This window comes from Bison bison, unplaced genomic scaffold, assembly GCF_000754665.1.
Source record: "Bison bison bison isolate TAMUID 2011002044 unplaced genomic scaffold, Bison_UMD1.0 scf7180017864224, whole genome shotgun sequence".
In the NCBI taxonomy this organism is placed as follows: domain Eukaryota; kingdom Metazoa; phylum Chordata; class Mammalia; order Artiodactyla; family Bovidae; genus Bison; species Bison bison.
The window spans coordinates 5,294,502-5,315,388 of NW_011494796.1; the positions used below are offsets into that span (position 1 = coordinate 5,294,502).

The 20,887-nt window shown below is 39.7% G+C and overlaps 1 protein-coding gene across 3 annotated transcripts in view; it reads right to left on the minus strand.

Annotated features, from left to right (window-relative positions):
• Nucleotides 1–20,887, minus strand: part of LRRC28 (leucine rich repeat containing 28) — a 194,870-nt gene that overhangs the window by 47,478 nt on the left and 126,505 nt on the right. For all 3 annotated transcript variants that reach the window (XM_010845836.1, XM_010845835.1, XM_010845834.1), the window contains one exon: nt 13,124–13,226. In XM_010845836.1, coding sequence (XP_010844138.1) covers nt 13,124–13,226 — 103 coding nt within the window. The remainder of the gene's footprint in view (nt 1–13,123; nt 13,227–20,887) is intronic.

The window sequence follows — 20,887 nt, forward strand, 5'->3', positions numbered from 1 at the left end:
TCATCTTTCAGGATTTGAAATAGCTCCACTGGAATTCCATCACCTCCACTAGCTTTGTTCATAGTGGTGCTTTCTAAGGCCCACTTGACTTTCCATTCCAGAATGTCTGGCTCTAGGTGAGTGATCACACCATCGTGATTATCTGGGTCATGAAGATCTTTTTTGTACAGTTCTTCTGTGTATTCTTGCCACTTCTTCTTCACATCTTCTGCTTCTGTTAGGTCCATACTATTTCTGTCCTTTATTGAGCCCATCTTTGCATGCAATGTTCCCTTGGTATCTCTAATTTTCTTGAAGAGATCAAAGAGGAACCCCGGATACAGAGCACTGACTAAGGTATATGTGGACTGTGCTGAGGACCTGCCCCAACCCCTGAATTATTCAAGGGTCAACTGTACATGAAAGGGAACTAAGCACATGAAAAGGTGTTCAACATCAACAATCATTCAGCTCAGTTCAGTTCAGTCGCTCAGTCGTGTCCGACTCTTTGCGACCCCATGAATCACAGCACGCCAGGCCTCCCTGTCCATCACCAACTCCCGGAGTTCACTCAGACTCTTTAGAGAAATGCAAATTAAAACCATGAGATATTGCCCACTTACTAGAATGCCTGAAAGAAAAAAAAAAAAAACTGACAAGGATTCTCACGAAATACACAATAACACAGTCATGTTGGAAACAGTTTGGCAGCTTTTTGTAAAGTTAAACATACACTTACCACATAACCTTGCACATGCATTCTTAGATATTACCCAAGTGGAATGAACTTATGTTCACACAAGACCCCAGATATGAATGTTTGCAGCAGCCCATGTCATTCCATTTGTACAACATTCTGGAAAAGGTAAAATATAGGGATACAAAACATGCTCCTATTTCCAGGGGCTGGTGTGTCTCCTTAAGAAGAGAAGTTAATTCTCCTTAAGAAGAAAAGTTAAGGGACATTAGGGACATACTTGGGTTAAGTGAACTGTTCCAAACCTTGATAATAGTGGCCATACAATCGCATGCATTTGTGAAAATTCGTGGCATTATACACTAAAAGGGTGAACTTTTCTGTTTATAAATTACAGTTTAATAAAATGAACAAAAAACAAACAAACAGTACCATTGTGCTAAAGCACAGTCCTAGAGCCCTCTGTTCTGTTAGCTATTAGTCTTTTAGTTACTGGATTATGGGGAAATCTTAGGGGAAGGGCAGACACAGCAGCGGGGGACCTCAAGAGCTTTTAATTGAATGGCTATTCATTAACTTGTGCAGAGACACTTCAATACTGTCAATAAATTAACAGCCAGTATGGGTACAGTAGTGCAAAGCAGCTGCACGATGGCCTGTCAATGGTGTCAACATTTATATGAAATTTTCCTCAAATGTTTTTCTTTGATTTGCTACTTTGCCTTTATCTCTCATACTTTTGAAACCTCTGTTGACTCTATATGATCATATAAGCATGAGAGTCTGTAGCAGCACAACTGTGATTTTGTATGAGTATTTCTGTGTGTTAAAAAAGCATTACTCTTATGAACCATTTTGTAAAGATGAGGAAATAAATTTAAATTTTACTTTATAATTACTGTTTCTTAATATGGAGAAAATTAAGATGAGAGGACCATATCTACAATGCTATTATGCAGCATGGCCACTAAGTCTGGAAACACAGGTTAACACATAATAAATGATTCTTTTGATGACATACAATACATTGTAGGATGATTAAATTTTTTGATCAATTTGGCTAGGCCAGGGCATCCAGATATTTGGTCAAACACCAGTTCAGATGTTTCTGTAAACGTATTTTTAAGATGGGATTAACAGTTAAATCAGCAGATTTTGAATAGAGCTGATTACCCGCTATAATGTTGAATGGGCCTTGTCTAATCAGTTGAAGACCTTTAAGAGGAAAAGACTGAGCCCTAAAGAAAAAATTCTGCTTCCAGACCGTCTTTAAACTCAAGCTGCCATATCAGTTCTTCCTTGGGTCTCTACCATGCTCTGCAAATTTCAGACTTGCCAGTGCCCACAATCATATGAGTCAGTTCTGTAAGATAAATCAATCTCCTCCCTTCCCTCTCAGTGCCCCTCACCCCACCTACACACACACCCACACACACACTCTCTCTTTCTACTGGTTCTGTTGCTATGGAGAAGCCTGATACTCATGGTAAAGCATATTGTTTTCAAACTTTATAGCCATACTTTAGTATGAGAATACTGAGCAAAACCATAGAACAATAAAAACAGGATAAAAAGCAAGCAAGTGATTCATGAATAATTACTTCATACTGTTATTGCCTTAACAGCTGCTGCTCCTAATCTTACAACTGTTGATTAAACTCTACAAGGACACTGTCCAAAGAATGTAACAATAACAAAGGTTTAGAAAACTGAAAGCCATACTTTTCCTAATGCTTTTCCTAATGCTAGAAAGATAGGTTTCTGACAGAAACCGCTGAAAAGACTCACATGAACAAGTAAGTGGATCCTCATTTCACATACCGTCTAATTTCCCTTTGACAATTCTTTTAGCACAAGTTCCTATTCTTCACCACTGGCTACAAACAGCTAATTAAACTCATTTTACAAAACTCGTATTACATGCCTTCTCTGGTTAACCATGGAGAAGAGGGACAGCTCTGCAGAATGCAGGCTGTGAGGGAGGAATTCACACGAGCAGGCGTCCTTCTGCTGGTCCTGGCCAACCAACTGAGACCTCATCAGAGACTGAGTATCCACACCACTACATAGAGTGACACAGGAAAAGAAAGGGATTCTTCACCCTTGCTTTCAGGAAGCTAGTAAAGAAGCTCAAACATACAGAGGTGATTTTAGACCAAGGAGAAGAGGGAGACAGTGTATACAGTGCAGTGGTTAAGTGTGGACAATAAAGCAGATGGTAACTCTACTGCCAACTAGCTTTGTGACCTGGGACACCTTGCTTAATCTTTCTGAGCTCCAGTTTCTTTATTTCTAAGACATGTATGATATTACAAGGGTTGCTGGGAGGATTATGTGCAATACACAGATAAATCTATAAGTACACTACGTGGAACACAGTAAGGTAGAAATACTTATAGCTGTGCTTTCTTCTTATTATAATAAGTGATTCTGGGGGGTAAGATACATGCTGTGATGGTTTTCATATTAACTTGGCTTGACCACGGTACCCAGACCTTTAGTCAAATGCTAGCCTCAATGTTGCTGTGAAGGAATCTCTATTGAAACCTAAGATTAACATGATGATATTCTAGGGAAAGGGAACAGGGATTTGGCTCTTTTGGCTCTGTGAATGCACAGGGTAGACAGGGCTATTCAAACAGTTCCAGTGGCTAGAGAGTCATGTCTATGGAAGAGTACAGCAAATGGGAGAGGAGGCAGGAAAGGTACCTATCTTGAAAGTTAGTACTGCTCATCTCAGTAAGAAGTCATCGTGAAATAGTAAAGAGAGATGGAAGCTCCATGATGTGTTCAGTTCACAATAACATGAAATAACTATTAAGTGGCAATTATTAGGCTTTGATAACTTTAATTTCTAACTCAACAGTTTTTATTTTTTTAGAATGAATGCTGAGGTGGTTACAAAAAAGATTACATTCAAATCCTTAAGTGGGTTATTAAAATGAGTTGATGCTCCAGTGGCTAAGATTCCACGTTTCAATGCAGGGAGCCCAGGTTCAATCCATGGTCAGGGAACTAGATCCCACATGCTACAACTAAGACCCAAGACAGTTAAATAAATAAAGAAATGCTTTAAAAACTGAATTGAAATGTTACAAATGTCAGGACCCTGGCTTAGTTACACAGACAATTTATAACAATGATCACAATTCCTTTTCAATTCAATGTTTTCAGAGCTGCCATTCAGCATGTAAACCTAAACAAGATAAATGAATAGTAACATAATTTTGCCACTAAGATTATGCTCCAAAACATATATGTACTCCAAAACATGTATTTGATTTAGCAAATTAATTCATATCCATCTTCAAACTTATCACTCCACTGACCAAAGGTTGAGAGTAAAGAATTAGTTTAAATCCCCTTACCAAAAGAACCCAAATGACTAAGTTTTATACTTCAGAAAATATACTGTCATCCACATGCTCATTATTGAGGGAACTGCTACCAGATTAACCCTTTTTAGCAAAAAAATGCTAAAGGGAAAGGGGAGAAGTGAATATGGGGAAGGAAAGAAGCTATGCCATTCTAATAGAATAAGTCTTGATTTGGATAAAGCATCTGTCCTCTTGGCAGAGTCTCTTCAAGGCTTAGTTTTGTTCCATCTGGAAACACATTTATTTTACTTTCATTTTTGAAGGATATTTTTGCTGGTTGCTAGGTTGACTGTTTTTTTCTTTGGCACTTTAAAAATATCATTCTACTGTTTCCTGGCCTTCAAAATTTGAAGGCAACAGTCTTTTGAATTATTTCTTGGTATGTAGTTTGTCATTTTTCTCTGGTTGGTTTCAAGATTTTCTTTTTACATTTGGTTTTCAGTAGCTTTGCCTGGGTATGGTTTAGTTTGTAATCTATTGCTTAGAGTTCACTTCGTTTCTTGAAAATGTAAATAGTTTCATCATATTTGGCAAGTTTTTGGACAATATTTGTTCAAACAACTTTGTTGTTATTTCTGCCCCATTTTCTCTCAGGTTTTTTTTATACTGTCTGGCAGGTTCCCAATGATGCTGTAGTTCATTTTTATTTTCAATCTTTTCTCGTGTTCTTCAGATTGAATCTTTTCTACTGATCTACCTTCCGAGTTCACTGACTTTTCCTCTTATACCATTCTGTGTTAAGCTCATCAAGTCAAGTTTTTACCTTCCTTGACACCAAGTTATATTTTCTTTATTCTTCACATGTTATCCAATTTTATATTGTATCCTGGACATCTTGAAAGTTATATTGTGGATACTCTGAATTCTGTTAAATTCTTTTAAATCTTAGAAGGAATGTTAGTAATTTTTAAATATGCAATTAATAAGTGCATTTGAATCAAAGTACAAACTCTTGAGTGATAGCTCAAATCACACCTCAGTTTTGTTATTTTTTTTAAATCTGTAGTTAGGCTGCTTTGTGCCTGTCCCATGGAGGTATGATTCAAGTATCTAATATTACTTGTTTTAGTTATGTAGGCAGCCCCTACACAAAAATGCACTATAATTCAAAGGATATTTTCTAGTATTTTGATTTAACTCAGAATTCGGAATGCATTTCTCATACAGACAATATAATTCAGCAGTTATATTAACAAACCATTTAACCTAAGTATTTATCCAACTTGTACCCAAACTCAGCTATAATTGCTTATTTATATAAGAAAAAGCAGAGCAGTGACTAGGTTTTCTTTGACTCATGTAATCAGACAACTGAGAAAATAAACCTGATACAGAGCCACTTTTGATATAGGTCTGGAATAGGTCTTCTGAGTAGGCAAATGTGCCAATTCCACTTTATAAAATTCTAACATGGGAGGGACTTCTCCTCTGAGGTAAAACAAGAAAGAAATAAAAGACATTTATTTCTGTAGTAACAGTAAGACAAATCCAGACAAAATAAAAACCACATTTTCCTAAGAGACTAGCAAAGAGCATGAGAGCAGTCCAGGGTGGCTCCCATGCTCCTCCCCTCCTGGAAGTCTCCTCCACAAGGAACAGTGTTAACCGGTGTAATCAATAGGATATAACAGAAAGCCAGTGTGTGACTTCAAAACTAGTCATAAACAGGCACTGTGCTATAGATTTTCACCATTCTACTTTTCTCTTAGGGTATTTATTTTTTGTATTAGTTATTTTTGTATATTAGGATAAATATCTAAATGATCTTTTCTACAATTATTAGCACAGTGCTGACTTGCTACTTAATGTTCAATAATTATTTGACAAATAAACGAACATAAATAAGGAGGAGCTACCTTTATTCACATTTCTATGAATATCAAATATAATTTTATTAGACTTCTGAGAATTCTTGAAACTGTGCAATATTTGTTAATTGCTATTTTTATACCTTTTTATATGTTTTACACCTGGTTCTCTATTTTCCTTCTGTGATGTGAATTTTATACATATATATATATACATATATATCTATCTATGTATATATCCGACTTTTTAATATCATGCCACAGATCCCTAAAGCTGTACTCATTTTGCTCCAGTTTTCTTTGACTGTTAATCAGAAAAGGGTAATATGATTGTTTCAGAGAAAGCATAGTACAGCAGGAGCTGGTGTGTTCTTTATCCTAGATCTATCCCTGGGCTAGAAGCAGCATGGGATGGTGGTGGAGAACAAAGTGTGAGATTCTTCTGTTTTCAGCTTAAATATCATCTCCTTGGAAAGAATCAGCACCAGGTGTGTTTAGTTACTGATTGTTCACTTGGATCCCTAGTTAGATTATGAGGTCCACAAAGACAGGAGGAACTGAACTGTTTGGCTCCTACACTGTACGGCCATTGCCTAGAGAATAACCAAATGGAGGAGTTGCCAAAAATATGCACTGAATAAACAACTGAACGACCATCCTCGTTCAGAATGAAGAGGTACACTTGCTTGGCCTCTGACATCCTAATGTTTTTTACACAGATTTACCTTAGAAGCTTGTTCTTCACCTTGCCCTCCTTTTCCCAAACCATCCTTCCTTTGACTTGGAATGGGAGACTCCCTTTGTATATATACAACAGACAAAAGAGATAAAAGAAGGGAGCCCCTTAATTCTGTTGTTATGACTTCAATAGTTACCATGTATTAGGATTCGATGGCTGCTGAACAACCATCAACAGGAGAATGTTGGATCCCACCAAAAAAAGATACCCTGCATCCAAGGGCAAAGGAGAATCCCCAACAAGATGGTAGGAGGGGCACAACTGCATTAAAATCAAATCTAAGACCCACCAGAGATGTTTGGAGGGCACCAACAAAACCTTGTGCCCACCAGGACCCAAGGAATGGAGCAGTGACCTCCACAAGAGACTGAGCCAGACCTGCCTTTGAGTGTTTCAGACCTCCTAAGGTGGCACGGGTCGGCAGTGACCTGCCATGGGGACAGGGCATCTGGTGCAGCAGACCTAGGAGGTGCGGCATGTGGCCTACGTGGCCTAAGTCCTCTTGGAGGAGGTCACCAATAGCCCCACTATGGAGCCGCCGAGCAGGTGACTCACAAATTGGAGAACAACTATACCAAAGAAGTTCTTCTACTGTTGCAAAAGTTCTAGGGCCTGTAACAGATTGCCCAACCCGGGGATCCCACAAAGGGACTGAGAACCCCCAGGAATTTGACTTTGAAGGCCAGCAGAATTTGATTATAGAACTTCCACAGGACTGGGGAAACAGACTCTTGGAGGGCACAACAAAACTTTCTGTACACCAGGACTCAGGTGAAAGGAGCAGTGACCCCACAAGAGACTGAGCCAGACTTGCCCATGAGTGTCCGGGAGTCTCTGGCAGAGGCGTGAGTTGACAATGGCCTCCAGCAGGGTCAGGGGCACTGAACACAACAGTCCCGGGAGCTGCAGCATGCTGACAGTCCTTTTGAAGGAGGTTGCCATTACCGCCATTATCCCTACCATAGTTTGGCCTCAGGCCAAACTATAGGGAGGGAACACAGCCCCACCCATCAGCAGAAAATTGGGTTAAAGATTTACTGAGCATGGCCCTGCCCACCAGAGCAAGACCCAGTTTTCCCCACAGCCAGTCCCTCCTATCAAGAAGCTTCTACAAACCTCTTATCCTCATCCATCAGAGAGCAGACAGAATGAAAACCACAATCACAGAAAACTAACCAAACTGATGACATGGACCACAGCCTTGTCCAACTCAAAGAAACTGTGAGCCATGCCATGTAGAGCCACCCAAGATGGACAGATCATGGTCGAGAGTTCTGACACAATGTGGTCCACTGGAGAAGGGAATGGCATTCTTTAGCATTCTTACCTTGAGAACTTCATGAACAGTACGAAAAGGCAAAAAGATAGGACACTGAATAGGTTGGTAGGTGCCCAATATGCTACTGGAGAAGAGTGGAGAAATAATTCCAGAAGAAATGAAGAGGCTGAGCCAAAGCAGAAACAACACCCAGCTGTGGATGTGACTGTTGGTGAAAGTACAGTCTGATGCTGTAAAGAACAGTATTGCATAGGAACCTGGAAGGTTGTTAGGTCCTGTGAATCACGGCAAATTGGAAGTGGTCAAACAGGACATGGCGAGAGTGAACTTTGACATTTTAGTAATCAGTGAGCTAAAAAGGACCGTGATGTGTGAATTTAATTTAAATGACCATTATATCTACTACCATGGGCAAGAATCCCTTAGAATAAATGGAGAAGCCCTCACAGTTAACAAAAGAGTCCAAAATGCTTGGATGCCCCTGGGTGCAATCTCAAAAATGACAGAATGATCTCTGTTTCCAAGATAAACCATTCAAAGTCACAGCAATCCAAGTCTATGCCCCAACCACGAATGCCAAAGCAGTTGAAATTGAACTGTTCTATGAAGACATACAAGACCTTCTAGTACTAACACCCAAAAAAGATGTCCTTTTCATCATATGGGACAGGAATGCAAAAGTAGGAAGTCAAGAGATACCTGGAGTAACAGGCAAATTTGGCCTTGGAGTACAAAACGAAGCAGGGCAAAAGCTAATTGAGTTTTGCTGAGAGAATACACTGGTCATAGCAAACACCCTCTTCCAACAACACAAGAGATTATTCTACACATGGACATCACCAGATACCAAAATACCAGTATTTGGTCAATACAGAAATCAGATTGATTATATTCTTTGTAGCTGAAGATGGAGAAGCTCTATACAGTCAGCAAAAACAAGACCAGGAGCTGACTGTGGCTCAGATCATAAACTACTTATTGAAAAATTCAGACTTAAATTGAAGAAAATATGGAGAACTACTAGGCCATTCAGGTATGACCTAAATCAAATCACTTATACAGTGGAAGTGAGAAACAGGGATTAGATCTGATAGAGTACCTGAAGAACTATGGATGGAAGTTCATAACACTGTACATGAGGCAGTGATCAAAACCATCCCCAAGAAAAAGAAATGCAAAAAGTCAAAATGGTTATCTGAGGAGGCCTTACATATAGCTGTGAAAAGAAGAGAAGCGAAAGGCAAAGGAGAAAAGGAAGGATGTATCCATCTGAATGTAGAGTTCCAAAGAAGAGCAAGGAGAGATAAGAAAGCCTTCCTCAGTAAACAATGCAAAGAAACAGAGAAAAACAACAGAATGGGAAAGACTAGAGATCTCTTTAAGAAAATTAGAGATACCAAGGGAACATTTCATGCAAAGATGGGCATAATAAAGGACAGAAATGGTATGGACTTAATAGAAGCAGAAAGGATTAAGAGGAGGTGGCAATAATACACAGAAAAACTATACAAAAAAGATTTTAATGACCCAGATATCCACGATGGTGTGATCACTCACCTAGAGCCAGACATCTTGGAGTGCAAAGTCAAGTGGGCCTTAGGAAGCATCACTATGAACAAAATTAGTGGAGGTGATGAAATTCCAGCTGAGCTATTTCAAATCCTAAAATATGATGCTGTGAAAGTGCTGTACTCAATATGCCAGCAAATTTGGAAAACTCAGCAGTGGCCACAGGACTGGAAAAGGTCAGTTTTCATTCCAATCCCAAAGAAGGGTAATGCCAAAGAGTTTTCAAACAACTGCACAACTGCACTCATCTCACACGCTAGCAAAGTAATGCTCAAAATCCTCCAAGCCAGGCTTCAGCAGTACGTGAACTGAGAACTGCCAGACAATCAAGCTGGTTTTAGAAAAGGCAGAGGAACCAGACAGAGATCAAATTATCAACAATTGTTAGATCATAGAAAAAGCAAGAGAATTTCAGAAAAACATCTACTTCTGCTTCGCTGACTATAGTAAAGCCTTTGACTGTGTGGATCACAACAAACTGGAAAATTCTTCAAGTGATGGGAATACTAGACCACTTTACAAAGCTGCCTCTTGTGAAACCTGTATGCAGGTCAAGAAGCAACAGTTAGAACCGGACATGGAACAACAGACTGGTTCCAAATCAGGAAAGGAGTACGTCAAGGCTGTATATTATCTCACTCTGCTTATTTAACTTTGCAGACTACACCATAAGAAATGCTAGGCTGGGTGATGCACATGCTGGAATCAATATTCCCAGGAGAAATATCAACACCTTCAGAAATGCAGATACCACCATTCTTACGGCAGAAAGAGAAGAGGAACTAAAGAGCCTTTTGATGAAGGTGAAAGAGGAGAGTGAAAAAGCTGGCTTAAAACTCAACGTTCAAAAACCAAAGACCATGGCATCCAGTCCTATCACTTCATGGCAAATAGATGGGGAAACAGTGGAAACAGTGACAAACTTTATTTTCTTGGGCTCCAAAATCACTGCAGATGGTAATTGCAGCCATGAAATTAAGATGCTTGTTCCTTGGAAGAAAAGCTATGACAAACTCAGACAGCATGCTAAAAAGCAGAGACATTACTTTGCGAACAAAGGTCCGTCTAGTCAAGGATATGGTTTTTCCATTAATCATGTATGGATGTGGGAGCTGGACTGTGAAGAAAGCTGAGCACCGAAGAACTGATGCTTTTGAATTGTGGTGTTGGAGAAGACTCTTGAGAGTCCCTTGGACTGCAAGGAGATCCAACCAGTCCACCCTAAAGGAAATCAAACCTGATTATTCATTAGAAGAACTGACGTTGAAACTGAAGCTCCAATACTTTGGCACCTGATGTGAAGAGCCAACTCATTAGAAAAGACCCTGATGCTGGGAAAGATTGAAGGCAGGAGGAGAAGGGGATGACAGAGGACAAGATGGTTGGATGCCCTCACTGACTCAATGGGCGTGAGTTTGAGCAAGCTACAGAGATGGTTAAGGACAGGGAAGCCTGGCGTGGTGTAGTCCCTGGGGTCACAAAGAGTCAGACACAACTAATTGACTGAACAACATTAGAATTTTGAATACGTTTTTGCATAGAAATATTTTATAAGTAAGTATAACTTTCGGGATGCAAAATGGATTAAATGACCATTTAATGAGCTGGCTAGGAGTATAACCACCAATACTGCTTCTGTACAAAATGCATTCTGAGTTAAACCAATAGATTAAAAATACCTTTTGGATCACATTTCATTGGCACATGGGATTGTCAACACTCCAAAAAACCACTAATATTAGAAAACTGATTGCTTGATAACTTCCCTTTTAATAATTTTATCTTCTTATTATTACTACCAAAGGAATATGCTGCTGCTGCTACTGCTGCTGCTGCTGCTGCTGCTAAGTCGCTTCAGTCGTGTCCGACTCTGTGCGACCCCATAGACGGCAGTCCACCAGGCTCCTCCGTCCCTGGGATTCTCCAGGAAAGAACACTGGAGTGGGTTGCCATTTCCTTCTCCAAGGAATATGCTAATAACAATAAAAAGTGTAGACTATCTGCTAGTAATTGACATATTTTACCTTACTATTTATTTTCTCAAAGATGTGAAGCTCTCATAAAATTCACTAACTGTGCTACTAGATGCCAAGTCAACAACGAAAATATATTTTTAAAAAGTGCAGGGGTTGGGGGTGGAATTCCCTGGTGGTCCTGTGGTTAGGACTCAGTGTTTTCTCTGCCATGGGCCCAGGTTCAGTCCCTGGTCAGAGAACTAAGATTCTGCAAGTCATATGGTGTGGCCAAAAATTAAAAATGAATACAAGGAAATATGTATCTCTCAACTTGGCACAAATAGAACCTGGTGGAAGTCAGTAACAGCTATATCTAAACGTCAAAAAGCACTTACTCTTTATCTCAAGTAAGAGCTATTCCTTAATTGTGTAGAAATTTTAGATCACATTACAGTGCAGTCTCTGAAGGCTTTGGTGCAGAAAAAACTCCCTTCAGCCTTGGAGCCTGCTTGCATCATTACATGCATCTTGGTGATTGAGGGTATTTTGCTCACCACTTGGAAAAATTAGGCTATATTACAGATATTTTAAGAACTTATTAGGATTAATGAGTGAGTAGTAGCACAGCTGTCATATGATCAGCTGCAGAAAAATCACTGAGCTAAAAACTCTACCACATATTCTACTATCTGTTCTTCATAGAAAGTTCTGGAATATATCTCTGAGCTTATATTTCATCAGCCTGCACAGGCACTGAATTCATCTAGGGCTCTTCCAAGATAACAAGTGCATAATTTTTCCTAGGGGAAGGGCACTACTTCTAGGATTACCCTCTCTGGAGCAATCACGGTTCAGGGCCCATCCCCTGGAGCCAGGCCAGCAGGGGAATGGCTGTCTCTATGTACAGGCTTATTTTCATCCCTTTTCTTGCCAGAAATACACAGAGTATGAGTCAGGTTATTCAAGATGTTTGAAATTATAAAGAGAGAGTCAACATGCTGGCTAAGTAGCCTCAGAGGTGTTCCAAGTATCCTGTGGCTGCTTAAGTGAGGAAAGTGAGGCAGTCAAAAGCTGGTCCTGGCAGCTGAACTGTCCTGTTTTAAGCCTATGCCACTCTGGGAACCACTTCAGGGTGGTTCTGTCTCACTGCTATAGAAGGAGAAGCTGACATTATCTTTCTAATAGCCTAACTGAGAAGGAAAGATTAATGCTGTCCTGAAAATAAAAGTTCTTCATTTCCTATTAACTGAAACATCTGCTTTGGTCGCTGGAATCATGATTTGTATTGAGGGACTATTTAAAATTGTCAAGCTGTAAATATTTTCAATTGGTAAAGTCCCAGCGTAGTAAAATCGTCACTGCAATGGAAGGAAAAGAAAAACTTTTACATTAACGCTGATTCCTCCAGTATTTGTGACTGAAACTACTGAGTTTATAATGGTATGCATTAATTAATTTTTCTTTTACCTGGAAAACAACAAATAATTGACCAAATTTATAACTTACTAACTAAACTCAAAATAAAATATTCTAAATGCTTGTTTAATATTTTTGGTTTCGAAGGGTACTTGGTTTAGCATGTTAAGTCTCAAAACAAAATCGAACAGGATTATCAAAAGTCATACATCTATTTTTGAGTTTTATCAGGGCTAAGTACTGAAGTAGAAATAAAGCTAGCAAAAGAGCTGAGTATTAGTATAAAATGTGAAATCGGCCTTACCCACTGCACCCAATGACTTTGTTGTACAGAAAGGATGGCAAGCCTTTCAGATGAATGTTGTTATCCACGTACACGTATTGAAGTTCTCGAGATCGACCTAAATCTGGGTTAGAAAGAAAAGTGCTATGATTCTTATAATATATACCAATATAATGTGAAACATGAAATTTAATAAATAATGTTAGAATAATTTAAAATTTCTACTCTGGAAGAAAAAATGTTGCAGATTTAACTAGGCGTGAAATTAAGTCAGCTGCAATATGAGATTCTACATCAGAAAACATGACTGTTGAAAAAAATCACTCAACCCACCTGAACTTTTGAGTATTTAAACTGTAAAATGAGGACTGGTAATAGAATATTATCAGATTTCCTTCCCATATAAAAATTCTATGACTTTTAATGAATAACTTCTATTTATTAAGCTTGTTATGAAAGTGTTAGTCCCTCAGTCATGTCTGACTCTTCACAACCCCAATGCACTATAGGCCGCCAGGCTCCTCTGTCTGTGGGCTTTCCCAGGCAAGAATACTGAGGTCAGTTGCCATTTCCTCCTCCAAGGGATCTTCTTGACCCAGGGATAATAAACAATTTATATTTATTTATTAAGTTTTTATAGGTCATTTATTTAGTTTCATTTTTCTCCATAAGAAAAAGCGCCATACGAACTAAGATGGCAGGTCAGCCCAAATGACGTCTAGTTCTGCCCCAATATCAAGATTTACTGTGTCTCACTTCCCCTTGGCAGAAAGATGATAGAAGGGATTCCAGAGCTAGGGATCAAGCAGGCCCTGCCTGGGCAGGGCCTCAGGAGCCAGCTGGTGTAGGAATGGGTGGAACTGCCCATGGCTGCAGGGGGAGGAAGGAGCAGCTGCTGCTGCCGCTGCTGCTAAGTCGCTTCAGTCGTGGCCGACTCTGTGCGACTCCGTAGACGGCAGCCCACCAGGCTCCGCCGTCCCTGGGATTCTCCAGGCAAGAACACTGGAGTGGGTTGCCATTTCCTTCTCCAAGGCATGAAATTGAAAAGTGAAAGTGAAGTAGCTCAGTTGTGTCCCACTCCTAGTGACCCCATGGACTGCAGCCCACCAGGCTCCTCCGTCCTTGGGATTTTCCAGGCAAGAGTACTGGAGTGGGGTGCCATCGCCTTCTCCTAGGAAGGAGCAGAGGGAATCCGAAATCCCAGTCTTCAGTGAGGTGTGGGGTGCAGCTGGATGGACAAGACCTGCAGGCCAGGGAGCCGGGGTGGGAATGGGTTTATACCAGGAATAGGAAGAGATGGGAAAGGGAGCCCAAAGAGAAGAATCTGCAGGAGGAATAAGTATGCAGAATGAAGGCGGCTCCAGAAGTCTCTCACAGGAAGCTGGGCATCACTGACTCAAGGGACATGAGTTTGAGCAAACTCCGGGAGACAGTGAAGGACAGGGAAGCCTGGCATGTTGCAGTCCCTAGGGTCATAAAGAATCGGACACAACTTAGGGACAGAACAACAATAAAGCCGGGTAAAGGGGTGCAAAGCCTAGAGTATCTGCTTGTGAAAATAAATAGGAAATAGGCTGAAGGAGCTCTCTTTTCCCCTGTCCTTCCAAAGTTAGGATAGACAAAGGCCCAGATAGCTAAATTAGCATCTTTAATTTAAGGTTCTTAAGCATATTTACATTTCAAAAGAAAACCCATTTACCCAGTAGGGATCTTTTAGGCACTTCAGTAGGCCTTGGGGATTCAGATATGAACATGATATTGAGGACAGGCATTAAAAATGGTTAACTGTAATACAACATGATCATTGCTATTAGAGAGGCCTGTCTATGTCTTATGGTTTCACAGGTGGGTTCTGGACAATTTATTACATAAAGTAGGGGGTGCATAATACAAGATTGAGGTAAGGAAGGGTTTGTCATGGACGAGGGCAGGAAATGGTGAACAATACCTTCTCTTTTCCACTACAAATCTTATCACAGTCATCTTGCCCAGGATTAGCCCTGGGACAAGTTACAAAAAGAGGAACCAAAACTGGAAGCACTGGAAACTGACAACAAAAGGGGAAGTGGGAACTCTTACAGAGAAAAAAGAATTACTAGGCTAGAGATGCCCTTTCCCAGTGGTGGTTTTAAGATATCTAACAAACACAATACTGGAATGCAAAAATAGGAAGTCAAGAAATACCTGGCTGCTGCTAGTTCACTTCAGTCCTGTCCGACTCTGTGCGACCCCATAGATGGCAGCCTACCAGGCAACCCCGTCCCTGGGATTCTCCAGGCAAGAATAGTGGAGCGGGTTGCCATTTCCTTCTCCAAGGCATGAAAGTGAAGTCGCTCAGTCGTGTCCAGACTCTTAGCGACCCCATGGACTACAGCCTACCAGGCTCCTCCATCCATGGGATTTTCCAGGCAAGAGTACTGGAGTGGGTTGCCATTGCCTTCTCCAAGAAATACCTGGAGTAACAGGCAAATTTGGCCTTGGAGTACAGAATGAGGCAGGGCAAAGGCTAACAGAATATTGCCAAGAGAACGCACTGGTCATAGCAAACAGCCTCTTCCAACAACACAAGAGAAGCCTCTACACACGGACATCACCAGATGGTCAATACCGAAATCAGACTGATTATATTCTTTGCAGTCAAAGATGTAGAAGCTCTATACAGTCAGTAAAAACAAGACCAGGAGCTGACTGTGACTCAGATCATGAAGTCCTTATTGCCAAATTCAGACTTAAACTGAAGAAAGTAGGGAAAATCACTAGATTTAGGTCAGGTATGACCTAAATCAAATCCCTTATGATTATACGGTGGAAGTGAGGAATAGATTCAATGGATTAGATTTGACAGACAGAGTACCTGAAGAACTACAGATAGAGGTTCATGACATTGTACAGGAGGCAGGGATCAAGACCATCCTTAAGAAAAAGAAGTGCAAAAAGGCAAAATGGTTGTCTGCGGAGGCCTTACAAATAGCTGTGAAAAGAAGAGAAGCGAAAAGGAAAGATACCCATTTGAATTCAGAGTTCCAAAGAAGAGCAAGGAGAGATAAGAAAGCCTTCCTCAGCAATCAATGCAAAGAAATAGAGGAAAACAACAGAATGGGAAAGACTAGAGATCTCTTCAAGAAAATTAGAGATACCAAGGGAACATTGCATGCAAAGATGAGCACAATAAAGGACAGAAATGGTATGGACCCAACAGAAGCAGAAGATGTGAAGAAGTGGTGGCAAGAATACACAGAAGAACTATACAAAAAAGACCTTCACGACCCAGATAATCACGATGGTGTGATCACTCACCTAGAGTCAGACATTCTGGAATGTGAAGTCCAGTGGGCCTTAGGAAGCATCACTATGAACAAAGCTAGTGGAGGTGATGGAATTCCAGTGGAGCTATTTCAAATCCTGAAAGATGATGCTGTGAAAGTGCTGCACTCAATATGCCAGCAAATTTGGAAAACTCAGCAGTGGCCACAGGACTGGAAAAGGTCAGTTTTCATTCCAATCCCAAAGAAAGGCAATGCCAAAGAATGTTCAAACTACTGCTGCATAATTGTACTCATCTCATATGCTAGCAAAGTAATGCTCAAAATTCTCCAAGCCAGGCTTCAACAGTATCTGAACCATGAACTTTCAGATGTTCAAGTTGAATTTAGAAAAGGCAGAGGAACCACAGATCAAATTGTCAACATCCGCTGAATCATCAAAAAAGCAAAAGAGTTCTAGAAAAGCATCTACTTCTGCTTTATTGACTACGCCAAAGCCTTTGACGGTGTGGATCACAATAAACTGTGGAAAATTCTGAAAGAGATGGGAACACCAGACCACCTTACCTGCCTCCTGAGAAATCTGTATGCAGGTCAGGAAGCAACAGTTAGAACTGGACATGGAACAACAGACTAGTTCCAAATAGGGAAAGGAGTATGTCAAGGCTGTATATTGTCACCCTGCTTATTTAACTTATATGCAGAGTAGTACATCATGCGAAATGCCAGGCTGGATGAAGGACAAGCTGGAATCAAGATTGCTGGGGGCAATATCAATAACCTCAGATGTGCAGATGACACAACCCATATGGCAGAAAGCAAAGAACTAAAGAGCCTCTTGATGAAAGTGAAAGAGGAGAGTGAAAAAGTTGGCTTAAAACTCAACATTCAGAAAATTAAGATCATGGTATCTGGTCCCATCACTTCATGATAAATAGATGGGGAGACAGTAGAAATAGTGGCAGACTTTATTTTTGGGGGGCTCCAAAATCACTGCAGATGGTGACTGCAGCCATGAAATTAAAAGACGCTTACCCACACAGCATATTAAAAAGCAGAGACATTGCTTTGCCAACAAAGGTCTGTCTAGTCAAAGCTATAATTTTTCCAGTAGTCATGTATGGATGCGAGGGTTGAACTATAAAGAAAGTTGAGCAACGAAGAATTGATGCTTTTGAACTGTGGTGTTGGAGGAGACTCGAGAGTCCCTTGGACTGCAAGGAATCCAACCAGTGCATCCTAAAGGAAATCAGTCATGAATATTCTTTGGAAAGACTGATGCTGAAGCTGAAAGTCCAATACTTTGGCCACCTGATGTGAAGAACTGACTCATTTGAAAAGACCCTGATGCTGGGGAAGATTGAAGGTGGGAGGAGAAGGGGATGACAGAGGATGAGATGGTTGGATGGCGTTGCCGACTCAATGGAGATGAGCTTGAGTAAAATCCGGGATAGACTGGTGATAGACAGGGAGGCCTGGTATGCTGCAGTCCATGGGGTCGCAAAGAGTCAGACACAACTGAGTGACTGAACTGAACTGAGCAAACAGAACCGATTTCTGCTGTCGATTTTGTGATTTCAGAGTAAGTCACAAAGGGCATTGTGGCTTTCTTTTTGGTGTTTCTCTTGGATCACTTCTTCAGGAAGACAACTCCTTTCCACGAAGGCCCTAAAGCAGCTTTACTTGAGAGGAATGAGACCTCCAGCCAATATCCATGTGAGTAAACAGTCTTGGAAGCACCTCTGCAAACTCCAGGTCAAGTCTTCACAACTCTAAACTAAAAATCCTGTTCCTTCTCCAAATTTTGCCCATTAATTTTACCATTCATCAATGGATCTTGTTTGTAACAATTATAACGTAGTATTTACTTAGTGGTGATTTTCAATTACAATCTTTCTAAAGGTCTACATTTATTAATTGGAATTCTTATGTAAGGAAGAATAATCCCTCCTCCCCCATTTATTTGATTTTTATATTGGTATGGATTCAAGGACATTTATTTTATTTTAAGGACTAAAAACCCACTACCATTGTTGTTTATTGTGTTGGCTAAAATGTTCCAGTTTTGGCAACCAGGAACACTTAAAATTGGTCTTTTCATTCTTTAAACAAGTTTTCATCCTTTTTTGAGTATTGCCATACTTTCCAGGAGCAAAAGATATTCCAAGTTCAAACTGCACTTTCCCTGCTCTAGTCTTGAAATCAATTACTTCTCCAAGGAGCTTTAATTCCTTTAATTAAGGGAATTAAATTAAATTAAATTATGGGGTATGGTATCTAGAAACCAACATCTGAGTGCTAGATGTGCCCCTTACTATAAGAGTGCCACTGCTTCTCGGATCCATAAGTAGGCAGATTTATAAAACATACGTATATATACCAACCCATGCACACATATTCAACTCTATTGTTGGAAGTGTACCTTCAGTATACATTCCAAGCAGTGGACTTGCTGGGTCAAAAGGTAAATACGTGTATAGAGTCCTTGGTATTTCCCTCCAGAGGAATTACACCAGTTTACATTCTCTTCATCATGTATGAAAGCATTGGCTTTCCCACAGTCTCTTCAACTTCTAAAACATGCTGTCTTAGTTTGAACATGTATTTTTTTCTTTTTCTTTTCTAGATTACAAAAGTGTCATAAGTTTACAGGAGATTTGGAAAATACAGAACAAAGTTACATATAGTTCACTATATATTACAATAATTTTTAAGTAGATAAATTAGGATATTTAGTTACAGTTTCAGTATCAAACTCTCAAAAATCAATAGAATGAATAGACAGAAAAGTAGAAGGATAAAGTAGACTTGAAAAGCATAGTGAACCAATTCAACATAATTAAGATTTATGTAATTTCCACACAATAGCAGGAGAAAAATTCTGTTCAACTTTCCATAGACTATAAACCAGAAGACAGTGGAACATATTCAGGGATAACATAAGGTGTAAAAATTTCATGGTCTAAAGATATTGAAATCATACAGAGTCTGTTCTCTTATCACTGTGGAATTACGTTAGAAATCAGTACCAAAAGATATTTGAAAATAACCCACATACTTTCAAGTGCAATGTGACATTTAGCAACAGAGACCTTTGACTTAGCCATTGAAAGCCTCAATAAAGTTAAAAGACTGAAAAAACAGAGGGTGATTGCAGACAAGAAAGCATTTAAATGAGAAATTAATATCAAGGATACCTTACAAACCCCATGAATTTGGAAATTAAACATCCACTTTTAAATGATGGGTATATCTGAGAGGTCTAACAAGGAAAATTAGAAAATATTTGTAACAGAGTAAAAACAAAAAGAATTAATCAGAATTTGTTGCATGCAGCTGAAGCTGTGCAGTGCAACTAAATACAATGTGGAATCTTGAATAAGGTATGAGAACAAATAATGGAAACAAACAAATAGCATAAAAGTCCATTAAATTTGAACAAACTCTGTACTTTAGTTAATAATATTGTATTACATGTTACTTTCTTGTGTTTTTGTTTTTTTTTTTAACAACATAGTATTTCTTTATATTCTCAGAATTGGAACAGAAGTTTCAAGCCTCATTCAATTTTCTTTTTAAATCACCCAAATAATAAGCTTTCTAGGCTTTAGCAATAAAAAGTCTAGTAGACCAGATGCCAGAATAAATGGAATTACATCAAAGTTTTGATTGACTATTAATTAGAACTAACATACAATTGCACTCATCTCACATGCTAGTAAAGTAATGCTCAAAATTCTCCAAGCCAGGCTTCAACAATACATGAACCGTGAATTTCCAAATGTTCAAGAAGGTTTTAGAAAAGGCAGAGGAACCAGAGATCAAATTGCCAACTACCGCTGGATCATGGAAAAAGCAAGAGAGCTCCAGAAAAACATCTATTTCTGCTTTATTGACTATGCCAAAGCCTTTGGCTGTGTGGATCACAACAAACTGTGGAAAATTCTTAAAGAGATGGGCATACCAGACCACCTGATCTGCCTCTTGAGAAATCTGTATGCAGGTGAGGAAGCAACAGTTAGAACTGGACATGGAACAACAGACTGGTTCCAAATAGGAAAAGGAGTACGTCAAGGCTGTATATTGTCACCCTGCTTATTTAACTTATATGCAGAGTACATCATGAGAAACGCTGGGCTGGAAGAAGCACAAGATGGAATCAAGATTGCCAGGAGAAATATCAGTAACCTCAGATATGCAGATGACACCACCCTTATGGCAGAAAGTGAAGAAGAACTAAAGAGCCTCTTGATGAAAGTAAAAGAGGAGAGTGAAAAAGTTGGCTTAAAGCTCAACATTCAGAAAACGAAGATCATGGCATCTGGTCCCATCACTTCATGGGAAATAGATGGGGAAACGAGGAAACAGTGGCTGACTTTATTTTTGGGGGGCTCCCAAATCACTGCAGATGGTGATTGCAGCCATGAAATTAAAAGACTCTTACTCCTTGGAAGGAAAGTTATGACCAACCTAGACAGCATATTAAAAAGCAGAGACATTACTTTGTCAACAAAGGTCTGTC